Source organism: Cyrtonyx montezumae, unplaced genomic scaffold (genome assembly GCF_038088225.1).
Source record: "Cyrtonyx montezumae isolate F1298 unplaced genomic scaffold, pur_monq_1.0 scaffold_10, whole genome shotgun sequence".
Classification (NCBI taxonomy): domain Eukaryota; kingdom Metazoa; phylum Chordata; class Aves; order Galliformes; family Odontophoridae; genus Cyrtonyx; species Cyrtonyx montezumae.
This window is the reverse complement of record NW_027071826.1, coordinates 6,482,957-6,503,140: the sequence shown is the minus strand read 5'-3', so window position 1 is coordinate 6,503,140 and position 20,184 is coordinate 6,482,957. Positions and strand designations below refer to the sequence as shown.

General features: G+C 41.5%; 1 protein-coding gene across 1 annotated transcript in view; it reads right to left on the bottom strand.

Moving 5' to 3' along the window:
* Positions 1-19,829, bottom strand: part of MTHFD1 (methylenetetrahydrofolate dehydrogenase, cyclohydrolase and formyltetrahydrofolate synthetase 1) — a 37,781-nt gene extending 17,952 nt beyond the window's left edge. The window contains exons 1-13 of the mRNA XM_065749061.1: positions 19,728-19,829; positions 14,065-14,149; positions 11,879-11,938; positions 11,109-11,162; positions 10,600-10,736; positions 10,363-10,463; positions 9,916-10,052; positions 8,433-8,544; positions 4,099-4,226; positions 3,330-3,427; positions 2,044-2,217; positions 1,690-1,826; positions 1,387-1,433 (exon numbers count right to left, since the gene is read on the bottom strand). Of these exons, the coding sequence (XP_065605133.1) occupies positions 1,387-1,433; positions 1,690-1,826; positions 2,044-2,217; positions 3,330-3,427; positions 4,099-4,226; positions 8,433-8,544; positions 9,916-10,052; positions 10,363-10,463; positions 10,600-10,736; positions 11,109-11,162; positions 11,879-11,938; positions 14,065-14,149; positions 19,728-19,768 (1,311 nt within the window). The 5' untranslated portion in view covers positions 19,769-19,829. The remainder of the gene's footprint in view (positions 1-1,386; positions 1,434-1,689; positions 1,827-2,043; positions 2,218-3,329; positions 3,428-4,098; positions 4,227-8,432; positions 8,545-9,915; positions 10,053-10,362; positions 10,464-10,599; positions 10,737-11,108; positions 11,163-11,878; positions 11,939-14,064; positions 14,150-19,727) is intronic.
* Between the last annotated feature and the right edge of the window lie 355 nt (positions 19,830-20,184).

Here is a 20,184-nt window from a genome sequence, read left to right as displayed (position 1 = left end):
TATAGAGTTCACTTGACAAACCTGCATTAGGGCAGAGAAGGAAAGGCTGTTGTTAAGACGATTCCTTTCCTCTGTAGCAGTGCAGCACAGGAGGAAGATGAAAAAACGACAGTAAAAAAGTGGTATGACAGAAGAGTATGATACCTCTGTGTCAGCCTTGCTACTGTGGTCTTATAAACCAAACAGCAAAAAACCACAGTGGAACAAGTCACACAGTAGTTGTAAGTCCTAATTAGGAAATGTTGATTTTTCATATTCTACATATGTGCAATAAGAAGCAATTACTACCACTTAAGTTCTACAGTCATCACTGGAAAATGTCTTGCTTGCTAATAATTTTCTGCAAGGAAAGCTGCATGCAAAAACATCTGACAGTGTATCAAGGTCATTATTACATCTACTATATCATAAAATGGTAGTATGTGGAGTCATGCATTTATTAAAATACTCCCACAATATCACAATGTATTTTTCTACCATGTTGGTCACACTTTAAGTCCTTTCAACCAGTTTATTTAAAGTGTGGGTCTGTTTCCCACTGCTGCACATGCCCCATCTTTTACCTTGTCTTACTAACATTCCCGAACAGGAGAATGTGTTCCTGTCACATCTATCATTCACACGTGTTTCTGGCACATGACTAAATCAATCATGTGTCTGCTTAACTTTTTTTTCCCCCTAAATCTTCTCTGGACTTGCTGCATCAATAGGAACAAACAGCCCTTTTTGATTCCTCCTAAAATTGTCCTGCACCAACCTGTAGCACACAAGACAAAGGTAACACTCCAGAGGCAATTAACAAGAGAGCTGGAGGAAGCACAAGAGCATGTGCTACACATGCCTGTCAGTTCCCTGACCCGAGGCAGAGGATTTTATTTGCTGCCAAGTCACACCAAAAAAGCACTGCAGTGCCAGTCACCCACAGGCTGAGGTCTTGGCATTATTGATTTGCATTTTCACTTTTCCCATTCCACATCAGTAATCTAAAACACAAGTACACCAAAATAGCTCATAAAAGGAGTCAATGACCACTCCTGCTGACTATTTAATATGCTTCCAAAACATATTAAGTCATTATAATCTTAATTTCAGTGCTGGGAAAAAGAGGTACAGGATGTACTTGCTCAAGGGTATACAGTAACTCAGGGCAGAAGAGGAGAGGGAAAAGAGGGAACAGGAATTCTCAGTTCTGTGAAATTCCCTGACCACGCAGATGCTCTTCTGAAAAAAAGAAATGCATTTCCTAAAATAAGCTTTACTGAAATCAAGCAATCATTCTTGCAATGCTACTCCAGGATGTAGAAAAAAACATTAAGGTATCTAACTGCAATATCTCTTCAAGGTCTGGAAGCTAACCATACAATGAGGCTTTGTATAAACAATTACCTCTTCCATGGGGACAACTTGAGAATAGCCACCACCAGCAGCCCCACCTACAGAAAGACAATGGTCAAATCACACAAATAAAGGTCTCCCTAGCCCAGGGTGGTAACATATGTATTTTATTAATGACTCTAAGAAGGCAGCTTAGTTAACAACTCAGCACAGCACCTGAGGAAACACTGAAGAACTTACCAAGGTCTTTTCTTTCTTCAAGAAATCTCATCCTAACTGGAAATTACATAAGGCTACAATGCAGCATTCAAAGATTTTCATTCTGCTTCCTTGTCCCATTTAGTCAGATCATACCTTTTATACCAAAGGTTGGACCCTGAGAAGGCTGCCGAACACAAGCAAAGACATTCTGGTGAAGGTGTGCTCCTAAGGCTTGAACAAGACCTATGGTGGTGGTGCTTTTGCCCTCCCCCAGAGGAGTGGGAGTAATCCTGCAAGGAGAAAGACAACAGATGCAATGAAACTCCTGTAATAGGTGAGCCTCAAAGCACTTACAGGCATAACACAGGCACCTAGTGACTGCAGTTAATGCCAGTACTCCACACTGTCAGCTTAACAAAAGAAAATGCAGTGACAAGCAACACTGTCAAAATTTCTTTTCATCCTGACACTATGTAAGCAATGTCTCCTTATTTGAGTAGTACCTACCCAGCAACAACAACGTATTTGCCATCTGGATGGTTCTTCAAACGTTTCAGAACTGACAGCTGAACCTTGGCTTTAGTTTGGCCATACAGCTCTAACTCGTCAGGGAGGAGGCCAATTTCTTTTGCAACTTGATCAATGGGCTTGGGTATGCAAGATCGTGATATTTCAATATCACTGAAAGAAAGAGAGCGATGTTAATCAGTAAATATTACTGATTTCTCACAAATGTCCTGATTTGGCAGCATGGTTCAAAAGTTTCACCCTTTCCTAATTAAATGAATAAATTTCACCAAAATTGGAGTACTGCATCCAGGTCTGGGGCCTCCAGCACAAGAAGTAGAGCTCTTAGAATGGGTCCAGAGGAGGGCCACTAAAGTGACCAGAGGGCTGGAGCACCTCTCCTATGAGGAAAGGTTGAGGGAAATGGGCTTGTTTAGCTTGGAGAAGAGAAGGCTCCAGGGAGACCTCATCGTGGCCTTCCAGTACTTAAAGGGACCACATAAACAGGAGGGGGAATGACTGTTAACATGGGTTGACTGTGGTAGGACAAAGGGGAATGGCTTTAAACTAAGACAGAAGACACTCAGGTTGGATGTTAGGAGGAAGTTTTTCATTCAGAGGGTGGTGATGCACTGGAACAGGTTGCCCAGAGAGGCTGTGGATGCCCCATCCCTGTAGGCATCCAAGGCAAGGCTGGATGTGGCTCTGGGCAGCCTGCTCTAGTGGTTGGTGACCCTGCCCACGGCAGTGGGGTTGAAACTAGATGATCTTTGAGGTCCTTTTCAACCCAGGTTATTTTACGATGCTATGACATTGGCTACAGTAGAATCTAAGTATCTTCAGAGGACAACAATAAAATAAAAGAAACAAGAAAATTACAGAGAAGAATGACTTTCTGTAGACACTGTGTAAGGCTCTGCTATCATATTCTCTGTATTTTCAAATGCTCCTTCTGGTTTCTACCATCTCCCACTTTAAGGTGCTAGGCTTTTGCCATGTCAGATGGAAAATTTACTAAACGTTTTGAGTGAGCTAGATACTTGCTGACATAGCATCTGTGGAAAAACATGTTTATACCCTGATGTTTTATGGATGAACCAAGCCTACATTTCAACATGTGCCACAGGATCAATGATGGACCTTGCACTACTTTCTGTCTACATCTCTCCAAATTTCAACCCCAGTTACACTCTACATGTTTGTATGGCCTGTATCATACAAAGCTTGCCAACAAAAGCGAGTACTACAATGCATTACATAGTTAGTAGCTTCAGTGAAAGCATTACCTCGGAACAGGCATCTTTAAGGTAAGATGATTGTATTGAATGTTCCATTTTCCAGGCTGGAATTTCTCCAGAAAACGCTGTGCACTCTCCACTGTACTCTAAATCAAGCATAAGAAGGCATTACAGCAACAACCACTGTAGGAACCTCATTGGTTAATAGAGGCTCACACAAGTTTCCCCTCCTCTTTATCTCAACTTGGGACTAATTAAGTCTTTAATTTAGTACTATTGCTAACAATGCAGAATAAGGCCTTGCTTTGAATTTCGTAGGAATATAGACAGATATTTACCCATATTGTATAGATCCTGACAGATAAAAATCCAGTCCTGTAAAAGGTATTATTTATATATAAATATTAAGATTCACCTTTTGCTATGCTTTTCTTTGGTGCTATGTGTCAGTAGCATTTCGTAAGGAAAAGAGACCAGAGTGAGCAGTTTTACTTTGTTACCATCCTCCTCTCTATCCCATTATCTTGTGGAGAGTTTTAGAACTTTGTAAAACAAGCCAGTTCTCATAGAGAATGTATAGTTTAAAAAACAAAACAAAACACACACAAAAAAAAAATCCCAGAGAAATGACTGTTCTTCCTAACATTTCTTTCAGGTTCACCTTCCTCATCAGTCTGCAAATACTAACTAGACTTCTGTAAGAGCAAAAAGAAGCACCAACTGCTCTTCATTGTGTGCTGACGGTCAGCAGCCACATACCCCAATGGCAAACATAGAGGAGATGACTTGTGTTATGTCTCATGCTCTTTTCACATACCTGCATCAACATGGCCACAGTCATTGGGCCAACACCACCAGGAACTGGGGTAATGTAAGAAGCTTTCTCTTTTGCAGTAGCATATGCCACATCTCCTACAACTCTTTTTCCACGGGCGGTTTTGCTATCTGGTGATTTAAGGAAAAATGAAGTTACACAGAGAAAACAGCACTGACTGATGCTGAATCTTTCATCTGTTGGGGCAACCAAACCAGAAGTACACAGAAACATACAAAATAAAGTTAAAACAACACCCTAAGATGAAGCTATTACCTCATACTTGACCCATAGCACCAGGGCTCATACAATACACCTTCTCATTAAGTGCCATTTATTATCAGCCAGATTGATCAGCGGGTCTCCCTTTTCTTGAGGATACAAATATTCTCTCAATGGAATTGAGACTGCCACAAGGCAGTCTGAAGACTCCAAAACAAATGCTGCTTCTGGCAGCAGGGGGAAGCAAAGCATACACCAAATTTTACATCTGTGCATGTAGAGCACACAAATGGGACATACAGAGATGTAAGAGGATGGTTAAGGTGACATCTTGCTGTATTGCTCTGAAGATAAAGTAAACTTTCAGTATGAAGGAGATATGAATCAGTGATTTAGAAGACACTAAAGGAAGATGATCAGTTGTCTTGTTCTAAAAACAAAGCTTTACAGGTGCTCTGTTCCATTTTGGACAAAATCTAGAATAAAATTATCTACATTTACAGAAACAGAAGACAGAAATTGCTGAGCTTTTCAATTACCTATTGTCTCTTTAATGATGGACTGGGAAATACTACAGTTCACAGAGAACAGTCTCATCAAAACAAACCTCACAGGTGGCTTACAAGAGCTCCAGCAGAACCATCTCCTTTCTAGCAGAAAGGAATGCTACCACCTGCTCTGCTACACAAAATTTAAGGTCACTCATTAGAGACAGAAAGATAAAATGCATTAATAAACTATCAGAGTCACTTAAGAAACTCACCAGTTACGGACGCAGCATAATAAAAATAAAAAACAAATCTAAGTTTTTCCTGGAGTGGCAGATCCTTATTTCAGGTATAAGGACTTCAGAAAACATTAAGCAGTATGAAAAAAATGTATGACAGATTTTAATACTGTTAAATTGAAATATTACATTGCATACCATAAATGCACAAAGTTATTGACTGTTCTATTCATGCATCCATCTGATGAAGAGGAAGAATGTGAGAAGCAAGCTCATTAACAGTTTACTATGCCAAAATGCAAGAGGGAACAAAAGCAGGTCCTATCAACACTGATGTTTAACTGCATTCTTACTGACAAACAGATGTTTGGATGTTCTACTGAACACCTGTTTTAAGCAACACTTACTCTCCCTAAAGTTCAAGACGTGAATAAAGTCACAGCTGTTAACATTGTTTCTACAGCAACTGTCAAGTTTCCCTTCCCAAACTGCAGACCAGTCTGGCCTTCCGGCCCAGACAGCAGTATTAAGTTTGCAAAAGGCAAATAATATGATTATATTTTCTTCCTTGGATTCCAAGCAGGATTACCAACCACCCCAGTCAGGAAGGCTCCAGACCTCAAAACAAAGAAAACAAGCAGTAACACAAACAGCCTGATCTGCTACACAGACAGACACTGTGATGAGCACAAGCCAAACAAACCCAAATGCCATACCCCTGCATTCACACCTTATGCCAAGTGCTGCTGAACACAAATTAGATTTTGAAGGAAAAACTCATATGCAATGCTTCCTGCTTCTTCCCATTAATTTTAACTTCTTAATATTCATCATTCTGCCCTTAAATTACAGAGAGCAACAGTGACACTGAGAACCATTCCCCATGTCTTCTTTGGTACAGTAAGTTATCTATCTTGCTAGAACTGGTGATAGACAGCATCCAAGGACTTTGAGAACTAAGAGATGAAGGACACGCCTATATGTATGTAATGAACAGGTGCAATGATCTCAATCCATATCTGGGGTGCTGCAGGTCCAAGAGAAGAACTAATTTACAGCCCTACATGGGTGAGACCAGAGCTGGGAATATTCATATTTTAAACTTGTACATTATAAGTCAATGTACATTGGTAACACATTTTCAATTATCATTCAAATTGGATATATGATAGTAAGCATACAAAACCATAGATGATCCTACTACATACATTTTTGAAGGCTGACATTTTTTCTGACTATCACTGGGAAAGATGTTTGATAATGGATCCAATACAATCTGATTTTATTGGCCTGTGGTGCCAGCGTGATTCCCAGAACACAGAGATACAAACAGCATCAGGTCAAGACTTCCTACAGAATCCTTCTGGCTTCTCTGGTGTTTGAAGAGCATGGCACAAAAATCTATGGAAGCAGATCCTCCTTTGCTGCTCTCACATTCCACTGTTCAAAATTCTTTGTTGGATAGGGCTGCAAAATCCCATATCAGAGGAATCCTCTGAAGAGGAGAACTTCTTCCATCAGGAGTCACAGAGGGATACTTCAAACGCTGTGCCATCTCCTCTGCCTGCACTGCTCTGCATTCCTGTAGCAAAGCAATTCCTACAGCCCTGAAATAAGGCATTCAGAACACCTGCTGAACTACCTCCAACCTGCAGCAGTAAGGAGAGAAATACAAATACGATGACACTTAGAAAGACATCCTTTTCTGTGAAGGTGTCAGGAGGTCCTAACCCCTTCTCTCTCTACTGAAAGACCTGGAAGAAATTCTGTTCAACTGTAACACATAAATGCAAGACCTGATGTGTCCCACAACTGCACATTCAGACATTTCTCTTCAACTGCAACCACAAACACTTCTACCAGGCACCTGGCTGGGTACACTTAAAGCTATGGAAGATATATGTTAACTGCGCTGTTTATCTCCCCCTTGTTCAAAGCATCATCATGGCTAGCGCTGGTAACTCTATTTGGACAGTAATGTAGCTAGAGAATACAGTGACCTAGCTTCTGTTTGTTTTTTCCTTTTTTATAGCATTGCAAATTCTCCCTATTCTGGCATTGGTTTTCCAGAAGATTCACCTGAAATCTTTTTCCCACACTCTATCAGAAGGAAAACAGGAGATGGGAAAACTCAGCAGCTTCAGAAAAACACAGAAAGGGCCATGGTACACATCACTTTGAAACGTGACCGTTTCCGTGGTACACTACCAAGCCCAGACCAGAGAGCTTCACACACTGCTGGAAACAAACTGGCATATAACACTGAGTAGGGCTGGTTGTATGAGAAACCCAGACCTCAGTGCACTGCTGAGGCAGATGAATTGCAAAGAAACAAGGATGTGACCACAGAGATGCAATTCACATCAAGCCTGACAAAAAAAAAAAAAAGCCAACACATGTCAGAAAAATCAGTGGGGTAGTGTCCAAACTTCTCTGCCTCACCAATAACAGCAGGGACACTGCTTCATGGCAAACTGCCTGAGTTTGGGAAGCTTGGCACAAATATTTCAACAAACAAATAGCAACAGCTGATAGCTTTTTTTTAACTTTAATTAGACAGTGGATTAATGGTTTTTAATGCAAATCAACGTCCTCTTTGAGGAATAAGACTGTTAAGCAGAAATTTCTTTACATTCCATTAAATGGCAACAAGATGACTGATTAATTATGAAAACTACCTTCTAAAAATCCTGTGGGTGTAGCAGAGAGATAGTTGGATGGTGACTAATTTTCCATATCATTGAATATCTGCAATTTGGATTTTAAATGAGGTGAAAACAGAAATTGCCAGACTGCCTGTTCCTCAGCTAAATGAAACCCTATCCCCCAAATCCATTATGTTCAAGCACTTTGTTCTATGCCAGAGCCACTGTTACCAATTTTCTTGCAGCACCTGCTTTGTTTTAAGATAACAGTCATTCAAACCTAAGAAGTTAATGTTGTGACTCAACAAATCTGCAGTTACTTTAAGAGACTGCTTGCCATTTAAGTGTTTCAAACAGAACAGCTTAATGAGATCTAACTGCGCAAATTAACGACAGCAAAGCTGCACATTCACAAGTGACAACAGCAGCACGATTTTGCTATATAGATGTGGCAAATTACATAGATACTCTGTTTTAATACTGCATAGGCCTCCTCTTTTTTCTACAGATAATCAGTCTCATTGATGGCAGAAATGAAACTATCACTGATCTACTTTAGAACAGTACTTCAAAACCATCTTAGTTTTATTCTCGAACCTTCAGATGGGTTGCCATAAGACAGACTTAAATGAGAAATAAATGCATATGGACTAGAAACACCAAGGAAACTGTATCCATGTACTTACATAGCAACTGCATTTATATACAAATAAATCCCCACTCTTTATACATTACCCACGCACCTGGCACATGGTTAATTCCACAGTCTATTACGATTGCACCAGGTTTGATCCATTCACCTTTCACCATCTCAGCTTTGCCAGCTGCAACCACCAGGATATCAGCTTTAGCAATCTATAAGAAAATCCAAACAAACAATTCTATATCACACTGACAATAGAAAAAGGCAGAGCTGCTCGAAGGGCAGCTTAAATCAGTTTCAGTGAAATTGTGCACTCTCCTATTGCCCCCAGAGGAATGGAAGGGCACTGCCATCAATGAAAGGTAGCTAACAGTTCCCTGGAAAGGACAAATTGCCACAGCCAGAAATTGCAGCCTATTTTCATGCTCCTGCCCTGCACGGTTGCTAGTCAACACTTCACAACCTCCTCTGAACTCTATCATGATTCCCAGATGGATCACACACGCTACTTGTAGATAAAAGCATTCTGCATACTCTGATCTTCCTTCCTTCAAATAACCCTGCATATTGAGCAGCATATTAGCCACTTCTCACTTCTAGAAATATACCCAGCACTCATCAGACAGCTGCCAAGAACAACCCCTACACAGAACGGTAAGCTGCACTTCATTTGTGGCAGCACTGTTGTGGTTTTTATGTCCAGGACTGTGTAACATGCTAGTCCTGAGGAAACTGACTGGAATTCAGCACTAGTATTTGTTCAGGCAGTAATCAGCAAGTATGACAGATCTGGTCACAAAGTTACTACTAGAAGCTTGGACAAAAGCTCCTTGCTACTTCCTGAGCTGCTTCATTTGTATCCTTAGGAAGCTGCTATCCCCTGGACTTTTTTCTTTGTATCTTCCACAGAGATGAGCTATTTTTAAGATTTCACTACAAATTAGCACTTCCATTGTTAATCAGCCTAATGACAGTCTTATTGAAACAGCAACTTAATGTCATGAAGCACTGCAGTATTTCTGATCTTGCATTTGAGTTATATTTATCCCCTTTCCAGTTCTGATACTTGCCTATAGAGTGTTGACTGCTCAACAAAATTCAAGTAGGTGGCAGCACAGCAACACACTATTTCTGTCACTCTTAGGTGCTAAAGAAGAAAATGGTACAAACTCCTAGTCATAGAAAATAGACTAGAACAAAACCATGGAGAAGAAATTTGATCTAGCATTTCCTAGCCATGAAAGTAGATAATCACTTGGCATTTTTAGGGGAAAAAAACCCAAACAAAAACATACACCATCTTGTAGGCCACTACTTGGAGATTAGGAATGGATGATTAAATTCCCAGTACTTGCCCAAATAAAAATAATAACAATTTTATTGTTATAATTGCAACCCTCTAAATAAGGGCCTTCAACAACAGTACATTCACATAATCATTCCATAAACAAAATCGGAAAAATATTTCAGATGAAAAATAACCCAGAGCCACTGACTTAAGACAACATCAGACAAAAACATGCTGCTGGCAGCATTGGCTTGCAGCACATAATTACAGTCTCACGAGTCCATCCTTTCCTTACCTCCTCAGCCAGTGTTGAGGTCTTTGAATGGCAAGTGGTTACCGTTGCATTATTCCAGAGCAGCAGGTCATGCATAGGAGCACCAACAATCTTACTGCGACCAACTACTACAGCTCTTTTCCCTGTAATCTGGACACCTGTACCACAGAAAAGCAGGAGAAAATAAAAATAGGTCGTTCTGCATCCCATTCTCAAGTGGCTCTGGAGTATATTGGTCAATAAGTGTCTCGGTACTACTTTCCAGGATAGTTTTGGGTTTTGCATGATACAGAGCTGGGAGGAAGAAAGTAAGGAAAAGAGCTAGCTTAAAGCAATCCTATCTGAAAAGGCAGAGATGAAACATGGCAACTCAACAAAAATTTTAGTGTGAGAGACAGCCTCACAATATGCATAATTTGTCCTTTTATTGAAGACTACTGCATTCACAAATAATGGAAACTTCCTTACCTGTCTGTTTGATAAGTTCCATGCATCCTTTTGGAGTACAGGGGATAAAGCAGTCTGTGAAGTCTCCTCTAGACAGTTTCCCAGCATTGATGGTACTTAAGCTGTATTTTGAAAGAATAAAGAGGCCAAGTAAATTCCCAGTCTCATAAATACCAGTTAGAAGAGAAGGGAGGAAAAAAAGGAAAAACAAACAAAAAAAAGGAGTCACATTCTTTAGAGGGATGCCAGCCAGCTTACCCATCTACATCCTTCTCAGGTGCAACAGCATTGGTTATTTTTTCTGTATTGACAGGTTTATCAGTGTCAAGAGGCAGCTGCACTATAAAGCCATGAACAGCAGGATCTCCATTCAAAGATGCAATGCACTTGAGGACCTACAAACAAAAACCAAAAACATAGTGGCCAATAAACTGAAGCAAGATTAATAAAAGGTAAAAACAACACAACCCTATCTGGATTAAAAGATACAGAGCACGCTTTGTTTTTTCCACCCAAGAAGTATGAATGACTCACATTTTTTTATTTGAGAAACACATCTGCTGAAGTTTCTAAATTGTATATAGTTGTGCTTTAGCTTTCTTTTTTAAAATAAAAAAAAAAAACAACTCATCAGGTTCCTGTTCTTCTTTCATGAGTTAGTATCTGCAGATAAGCCATCTTCTCCTCTCATTTTACAAAAAAAGATAACTTCACCCCTTTAGCTTGAAATCAAAATTACATGATTTTTCCTTATCAATATTACTTACCTCAGCTTCTGTTGCTGTGTTTGGCAGTTTTATGTGATTAGCACTGATCCCAATCTGCAAACAAGAATACCCAGAGATTATCTGATTTCTGAAACGATATCAGAGATCAATGCAGCTGTTCCTTCAGTCAAACTCCCTCATCTACGTTTTGTCACATTTTACAGGTCTATCTCCTATTCCTGTTGTTACAGTCCTTTTAATTGGAAATACCATCAGTGAAGGAGAAAATGAGAGACTAATCTCTCATCTTTTTTGCCTATTTACGTTGGCCTACATTTCAACTGTCCCATTCACCTTTTGGCATGAACAACAGTATCGTGGCTTGGCAGCATATTGCTCTGAGATGCCAGCATAGATGCCAGCTGTCACCTAGGAAAAAAGGGACTCAGATTCCCAGCCATGCTGTAGCATGCAACGGTCCTCTTGGTGACAGATGTAAGTGCAGCTACACATCAACAAGAAACTGAGAGAAGCTCAGCACATGGCCACAGGTCAGTAAAGACAGAAACCAGCACTTCAGACACACATCATTTAGGTAACCTTTTGTGTAATCAGCTCCAACCCACATGATTGCTACAGAGTACCCCCCTCTGTGTTAGATTACACATTTGTATTGTTCCTTTATAACAAGGAATTCAGGCTAGCACTGGTTTCTCCAACACATACAGACCTTAAACAAAGCTATTTGATTCACACCTGTAATTTCATGTTCTGATTGGACCTACTTTAGGGAGATAAAAGAAAAAAAAAATCATCAGTTTGGGGATTACCTCAGCAGCAGCCTTCAGCTTCATATTAATGTAGAGGTTCGAATCATCTCTATTTCCGACCTAAGGTTGAAAAGACAGTTGAGACACCCTGCAGAGTGCAGACCCTGCCACAGGCAGAGAATGGCTTAACCCTCAGCTTGCCAACCGAGGCAAAAAAGGTGTTCTCAAATAACCATACCACACTGATACAGACTAAAGGCATTCGGAGCTAACAGGAAAGTGGTCTTTCAAGTAAGAGGCAGCTTAAGAAAGAATCTGATCACCTGCATAAATACCATTAACATCTGTTAGAAAACTCTTAAAAACACAGTGAAGCAGAAAAGCAGAAAATATTGCTTGCCATCTCATCTGAAAAAGTTAATTAAATGATCAGTAGGTACTGGTAACATCCAATTATCTGAATGAGGCTTTCAAAAAGTTGATCCCCCTCCCCTTTGACACCCAGGAATCTTAATTTTATGCATGTGTGCCTTTATGGAGAAGCTTCTTCCACTGCAGTTTTTACTTTGAGAATTTTCTCATCAAACAAGAAAAAGCAACAAAGTAAAAACAGTGCAATGCACAGAGAGAAAGCAGCAAGTAGTACAAATGTCTGTAGATTTTGGCAGTACTGGCTGATTTGCAGTCAAGTAAAGAGTACTGGTGTCTGCATCATCCTGTATGTTTTGCTAAAGGTAATTCTCCTTGTAACTGCTAGAAAAAGAAGGGCAAGCATGAATAAAAGTTAAGAAATCTCCTGAAACCCAGTTCTCTGACACTAGGGAGCTATCTCTTTCTCCCAGAGATCTCAAGCTGCAAGGATGTCTGCATTAGCCAGTCAACCAGCATGCACTTCTTCCCCAGCTTATACAAAGAGGCTGCCTCCCTTGTGGAGTCTGCTAAGTTTAGGAAAAAGGGATGCATCATGTAGGCAGAAGAGACATGTTAGCAAAAAGGCAACATACAGAGTGTAAAAGAGGATATTCTTGACTACAGAACAAAAATGAAAGATAACTGACTCATTCTTCCAATTCAGAGGACACCAGATACCTCCCAAGAAAGGAGCACATACTGTGTCTGGTGCTGCATACCTGAAATACCTGACTGACCCAGCATAACTGAAAAACAGACAGCTGATAATATCTGCATTTGGAGGTGAAGTTCTCCAACCTGAGGCTGTTTGATAGCTTACAAAAGTGTCAGAGAGTGAACAGACTGTAAAGGATTTATGACTGAGACAACCCTGGTTTAAAAAGAAAATAGGTCAACCAAGAAAAGATTCCAGTACCACTATAAGGGAGCCATTTTTGAAGAGTTTACAAGGTCAGCAGCTCAGCAACTTCCATCAGATCATCCCTTACTAAATTATAAATCAGGAACCTCCCTCTTCCTACTAAACACCCAAAGACAAACCTTCTGTAGAGCTGATCTTCTTAAAGCTAATGAGAAATATCAAGAACAAGCAAACACAGATTTGCTCCTGACATTAAAGAGGAGTATGTTCTTCATGTTCTAAAGTGGTCTCTGTGCTTTGAAACCAGAGATTGCTCTTCCTGAGCCATAAATCCTAAATAAGGATAGAAACCCCTTGTCTGGACAGCCATTTTCAATCCTTTAATTTCCTTGTGGCCGCACAGCTTCATCTGTATGTGACAGTTGTTACCACTTTTCACTACTCACCTTCAGATCTAAGCATACCAAAAAGTTTTACTGTCATGAGAAAAAAAAACACCATTTAATTCTGTCAAATACAATCCTGAAACCCTAACTGATAAGAGCACTTCTTCCACTCACAAGTCTATGCATAGTCTCATTAGTCTATGCATAGACTCTAGGACCTAAGTCAAGCTTCTGAGAGACATCAATTTCAGCAATGGGATTTTGTTCAATCCTATGCACTCGGGGTCTTATTCACTGAGGTGATTTGTTTTGTTCACTTCTCTCCCATGTTCTACAGTAATAGCTGATCAAATCCCTTATTAACCTCAACAATATCTGGTACAATCACATCTGCTACAGCTGTCAGATCTTGGGGCTCATAACAATGTAAAGACAATGAAACATCACAGAACTGCACTAACACCTCACATGGTACTCAGCACTTCAGTTCCTTACAAAAAGGAACTGCCCATTTTTTAAAACAGTTGCCCACTTTCCACAGCTAAGCAACAGAGATTTTCTGTAGAGGTCATTAAAGTAAACAATACCTGCAAAATTGCGAGTCCTGGTGTGAAACCTGGAAACTTCTTCTTCATCTCAGCAACTTGCTTCTTTAATCTCTCTCTCACTTGTCTGAGTGTGAAAAAAAAACACACAACAAGAACACAGAAGTTAACCACAGGTTTGAGTTCTCATACAATCGTAAGACAAGCGGTTGGAAAACTAACATTCCAGCAAACACATACTCATTTTAGGGAGTGCTATACAGGTAGATGGTTGGACTGGATGATCTTGTAGGTCTTTTCCAACCTTGGTGACTCTGTGATTCTGAATAGGTTGTCTCCAAACCTACACCTCTTCTACAGATGGCCAAAACTGTTTGTTTCTTCTTCCTGTCTGTTTTGCTGAACCCAGGGCTAGATAAATCAGTTCTACACTCATCTTCCTGCTTCCCAGTGCAGATGTAGGAAAGTTACTCTGGTCTTTCAATCAATTTTGAGGGCTTTCAATCAAAGTAAAAAATTTTCCAATTGAGCAGGAAGAAGAATGAGAGATAAATGAAGCAGCAAGGAAAAATTAAACCCTGGTATGCAGATCAGGTTAACTCTACAGCAAAGACAAGCTCAAGGATACAATTATTACAACAACTCTGAGATGAGTACATGAGAGGATTTACTGATTGCATCAATCTAGCTTAAATGTCAGCTCATACCTAGTTTAGAGGCAGCAGTTACTCATCTCCCTATAAATGAAGTCCATACAGCACAAAAGCTGTTGCCACTGCCTCGCACTGCCTGATCTCATGTGCACGCTCCTTCACCAGTGCAGGCGTGGTAGTGGGGAAGAAGTCCCTGGTGCTGGGCCCAATGCTCTCTTTAGAATCTGAGATTGTCAAGAAAGGCCTGACTGCAGACATGGCTCTGTCTCCTCACTGGAGGCAGCTGGGATATAGTGAGAACAGCAGATCAGGGCTGCCTACCTTGGGTACATCTACCCTTAAATCAGTGGTGCAAGGGGTTTGATACTTCCTAAGCGGAACCAGAACTCTCAGACTGGAGGAGCAGCTGTCAGTGCCAGTTTGCTAAAAAAATGCAAACAGCAAAAGAACTGGGACAGACAAAGTACCTGGAAGGCTGCAATTCCTGCCATATAGCTCCAAAACTCCACGATGATAGATAGCAAATGGAACCAACTCTATCCTGCCACTACATAGGCTCCAGATCAGGAATGCCAGAGGCAAGAGGAAAGAGAAACAGAAGCAGAAGTAACTCAACAACACTGTTCCCAGGGGATGGCTGCAGCTGGCCCAGCCAGAAGCAGCCCCAGGGCTGTTCTAAGCACCATCTCAGGGGAATCATACAGCTTCCTGCCACATCCTAAATCAAGCCTCCCTCCTGCCACACTGCAGACCACATGGACAGAGCTCTACTGCACCAAGCAGCAGGTTCAAGGTATGTATAAGCATTTGTATCTGGCCAAGCTACCCCAAGTCTCTTAACAAGCTCTGGTAAAAAAAAAAAAAAAAAAGTTGGTTTATCTCTTACCTCAGAAATAGTGCTTTCAAGGCACAATTTAGCTAGCACCTCCACATAACATTTGACACTGACTTGGCTCTGACACTGTTTTCTGAGCTTATCAGCTTCACCCTAGAAATTCATCATACTGAAGCAATAAAAATGCATCTGCTGGGTGGCAGCACCTCACCTCTGCTGCATGTCCCCTAGGGAAGGCAGTACAACAGCTGCTGACACAGTAAGGCCTGAACTCACAAGGAGCCCATAACAGCAGCCATGCAAGGATTACAAGGAGTGTCAGAAACCCAGTGCTCAAGTAGGTGCTGTGGGGCACCTATCTGAGGGAGCTACTTCTGAGATGAGGCTCTGATGCAGCTTATGTGCAGCTAAGCAAGTAAGAAAGATGCAGCAGTGGTTCATGACCTACAAACAAGAGGAAATGCAAAGAAATATGAAATGTATCATAGTTTATGATGCAGGAAAGTTCTCATAAGGGACTGTCAACTGGAAAGGGTCTCAGATCTAATTCATTTTTAATCTATCCTTCTCAGTGCAGGAGAAGTAGTCCCATCAGAGGATCTATTTCTCTCCATCCTCCATGAAGCAGGGCTATGGCATGCCTCTACACCAACCAGCCACGACTGTTCACCCAATATGCTGCCATTTTCTGTAATTAGGCACTAGCTCATTTCCCCTTCAGCTACACAAGGAAGGTAACAATGCAAGAACACACAAGCAGTGCTGACTGTGCTGAATTATTACCTCAAGAGTCTTGAATCAAGAAATCACTTGCTAGACAGCCACCTAGTGTTAACTACTGCTGCTTGCTAGTTACCAGGAAAGCCACAGATGCAAAAGTCAGAGAGAAAATTAAGTGAAAAACACGTAACAGTAGTACGAAGTTTTCAAACATAGGTTAGCAATTGGACATGGCTGATTCCCCTAGAGCCTTCCCTCTCAAGACCTCCCCTGTGCTGTTGGGTCTTTCACAAACAAACTCCACTGCAAACATGAGTCCAGGGTCCACGCAGGTTAAGGACAGCACATGGCTTTAAGCATACAATGAAAAAGCCAATTCCAAAGATTAAGCTGTCAGCCTTTCTTTCACTAGACTGCAGAAATGAGCAGAATTTAAATTTATGCAATGAATTTCCCAGAATAGCAAAGGACAAACCACCCTCATCCAGTTCTGCTCAAAGCACAGAGAGAGATGTACAGTCCCTATGCCAGGATCTCCCCAGGTAGACTCCACCACCACACCTCCTGGATTCTTTACATGTCATGGCATGGGCGGCTGCTTTGTGAGTATATGCCAAGTTTAGGATCAAATAAGGCTGTATTTCCATTCCTTCTGTGGACTGTAGAACCCAGGCTGTGGGTGAGGTTGCTGAACACATGACCTACCAGTACATCCCTCAGAGACAACGCCCCCCAGACAGAAAGGTTGGCTTCATTGCCCAGATCATAGATTCCCCAAAGGTTTCAGAAGCATGAATCAAAAGTGCCCTTGCTGCAGCCCTCCAGAAATGACTGTAGAAGGCTAATGAACCTCCCCAGATCCTATGCCACCTTGGCCAGAGCTATTGTCCCTATAGCCATTTTTCCTTTTTTCCTTACTGCCTGCAGCACTGCCACTGCTCAACTTCATTTCTTCAAATGAAGAAACAAATGTGTTTGTTTAGATGCTGTTTAGACAACAGAGCTGTAATGAATTCACAAGTCTCCTGCCCTCACCCCACATGCAGGTTCAGTGTAACACATCCAATATCCTTCAGATATGTCCAAATAGAAGAGCTTGTTCTACTGAAAGAAGCTGCAAAAGCACCAAAATCCCACACAAATGACAATTCTTGCTGCTCTGCACGTTCTCCCTTCCTTGCACGATAAAATTACCTTTACTATCCTGACACATATTGACTAATTTCCTTTGTGTTTCTTCTGATCTTTCAAAACTTCTGACACATTAAATAGCTTTATCTCATAAGTAAGTCATCCTTGCTCACAGGGACAAGGACACACAATCACTCTAAATATTTTCTCTCTTCAACCAATTCACAAAAATAAGAATGTTATTTATTAAAAAAAAAGTAAATAGTGACATGACTGAATTATTTATTTTACGTTTTTTTGGGGAAGAGGTGGTTGGTAGCAGAAGAAAGTTCATAGTACTTAGCTGTTTTTCATTTAAAACACACAAACTCAGAACTAACTAGCTGGAACATGGCTTGATTAACCTTATTTGTTAATATTTGTCTGACTTACAAGCCAAGTTTCCTGTTTAAAGCCTAAAATAATAGAAAAATCCTACAAGATTGTAACCGAAAAGACTTTGCAGGTGATGTAGTAAGGAACATTCCCTTACTATGTCAGACAAATGCAATTCAATGTTCCTAGAAAAAGCACACGCCTATCACTTTCTTCTTTCTTTTACTGATAGACTCTTGGCCCAACAATAGGCTCTGGATGATGAGACTCCTCTGGTTCAGCACTTCTCTAAGGGTCTGGAAAAAGAGACAGATAAGTACAAGTGGATCGTCTATTTCCTCAGAATGGAACCAAAATATGTGAGGCCTATGCCTGTAGACCATGCTACAGTTTCACTATGAAGTGAAGGAAATCAAGGACAGTTGTTAAGTTATAATTATTTTTTCCCCATTTTGTGCTGTGTTCAGGTCAAGATTCAATGTCTTCTGAAAGACAGACTCTAACCAAGAACTACTGAACTGTGCGGGAAACAAAGTAATCCTTTCTTCCACATGCATCTATTAAAATCTCACTCTCTTTCCAAATGCTTGCACAATCACTCATTTCTGGAAACAACTGCTAACGTAATACTGAAAACAAACAGAAATAAGAGTCACTACCATAACTATAAAATAAATAAATAATTTTAAAAATGCAATATGTCCCACCAAGAGAATTAGAAGATGTAAGCTCAAAAAAAATCAAAATGTGCTCCTTGTCCTCAAACTAGCACCTTTCCAGAATTCTATTCAGTCTAAATTTGTACTAATGTGCAGCCTGAAGAAACCTATGCCAATTTCCATGCCAGAAAAAGAAAATTTGAAGTGGACAGAGCAACACACAGAGCATGCAGAGCACAATGCTTTTAAGACTAACAAAAGCATTAAGTCTAACAAAGTACATAAGACTGACATACTGGAAGCCCCAAGTAATCACCTCAACAATTGGACCCATATGGTAAAACATACTCCAGCAGCATTCATTGTGGATATTTAGATTTAAGATACATTAATACTACTTCTGAGAAATACAGCATTGTCAGAGGGAAGTAGATGTTCCACATGCAGCAACACCTAAGACCAGCCCCAACAATTTTTCAGAGATTACTTCAGATCATTTCGAATTTATACTTCCCTCCCCCCTCCCCCAGATTCACTGGTTATAGAGGATTATTAAGGTTGGAAAAGACCACTGTGATCATCTAGCCCAAGCCCAGCCCATCCGCACTGACTGTGTTCTCTTATCCTTATAGCTCTTGAACACATCCATGGACAGTGACTCCACCACCTCCTCTTGGTAATATGTTTCAACACATCACCACTCTCTGTGATAAATTTTTCCTAATATCCAACCTGAGGACGTACTTTCCAAGCCTATCTCGCTACACACCACTAGCACTGAATATCAGAAGCATCATCGCCCATTGCTAAACACTGTTTTCCTTGTGTATGAACAGCAGTGTGCTCATACAAATAGCGTATGTATGCACGTGTATAGCAGTGAACTGCAGAGCAGGAACAGGGAAAGTGAACAAAACTACAAGGCACAAGGCTCTGTTGAGTGAAAACTGAAAGCAGAAGGAATGCTGACAAATCTTACCAACAGTTTTGACAAGACACGTTAACATTCATCCTCGTGCTCTCCAACACGTAGCTTAGTTTAATTAGCTTCAAAAAGGAGCAACCGATGCCCTCAAAACAGAGCCCACCCCTAAGCTGCCAACTCAGGTGCACAGAGCATCCTGAGAGCGCAGACACACAGCAGCTCCACCTCATCTCACCGGCCTGGGCACTCAAGAGCACAGATGCCGAACAACCACGAGCTCCGGGGCCGAAGCCGGACGAGTCCAACACGAAGCAGACCCCCAGCCCGAGCTCTGGGAGGCTGCGACAACGCTTTCAGGTAAACCTTCCCCATTTCTCTCGGCAGCCCTGGGCGAGGAGGGTACATACGCGGAGACGGCAGTACCGCTAAGGATCTCTGCAGGAGCCATGGCGAGGGCGGGACGCAGCAGCCAGGCGAGGCGAGCTCCTCAGGACACACCGACCCCTCTACAGCCCTACCCCACAGCCCACGTGGGCCCTAAACTTTCAATGGCAGCCACCGCGCATGCGCTGCCCCACCCCGGCGGGCTGATGTGCCGTGCGTGTCCCTCCCCTGCGTTTTTCACCGCCCCGAGGCTGAGGGGAGCGGGCTGAGGTGTGCTGTGATGGCCGCCGCGGGGTGCGCTTTCCCTGCGTTGTGCTCGCTCTGTCTGGGCACGGGGGGCGGGAAGCCGCCGTCATGGCGGTCTGTATCCTCCCCTGGGGGAGCGTTCAAATGCTTTTTGTGTGCTGAGTAAAATCTCAAGGCAGCACACGGGTAATGTCGCCGCGTTGTGGTCTGGGGTTGCAGGTGGCTGCTGCGGTG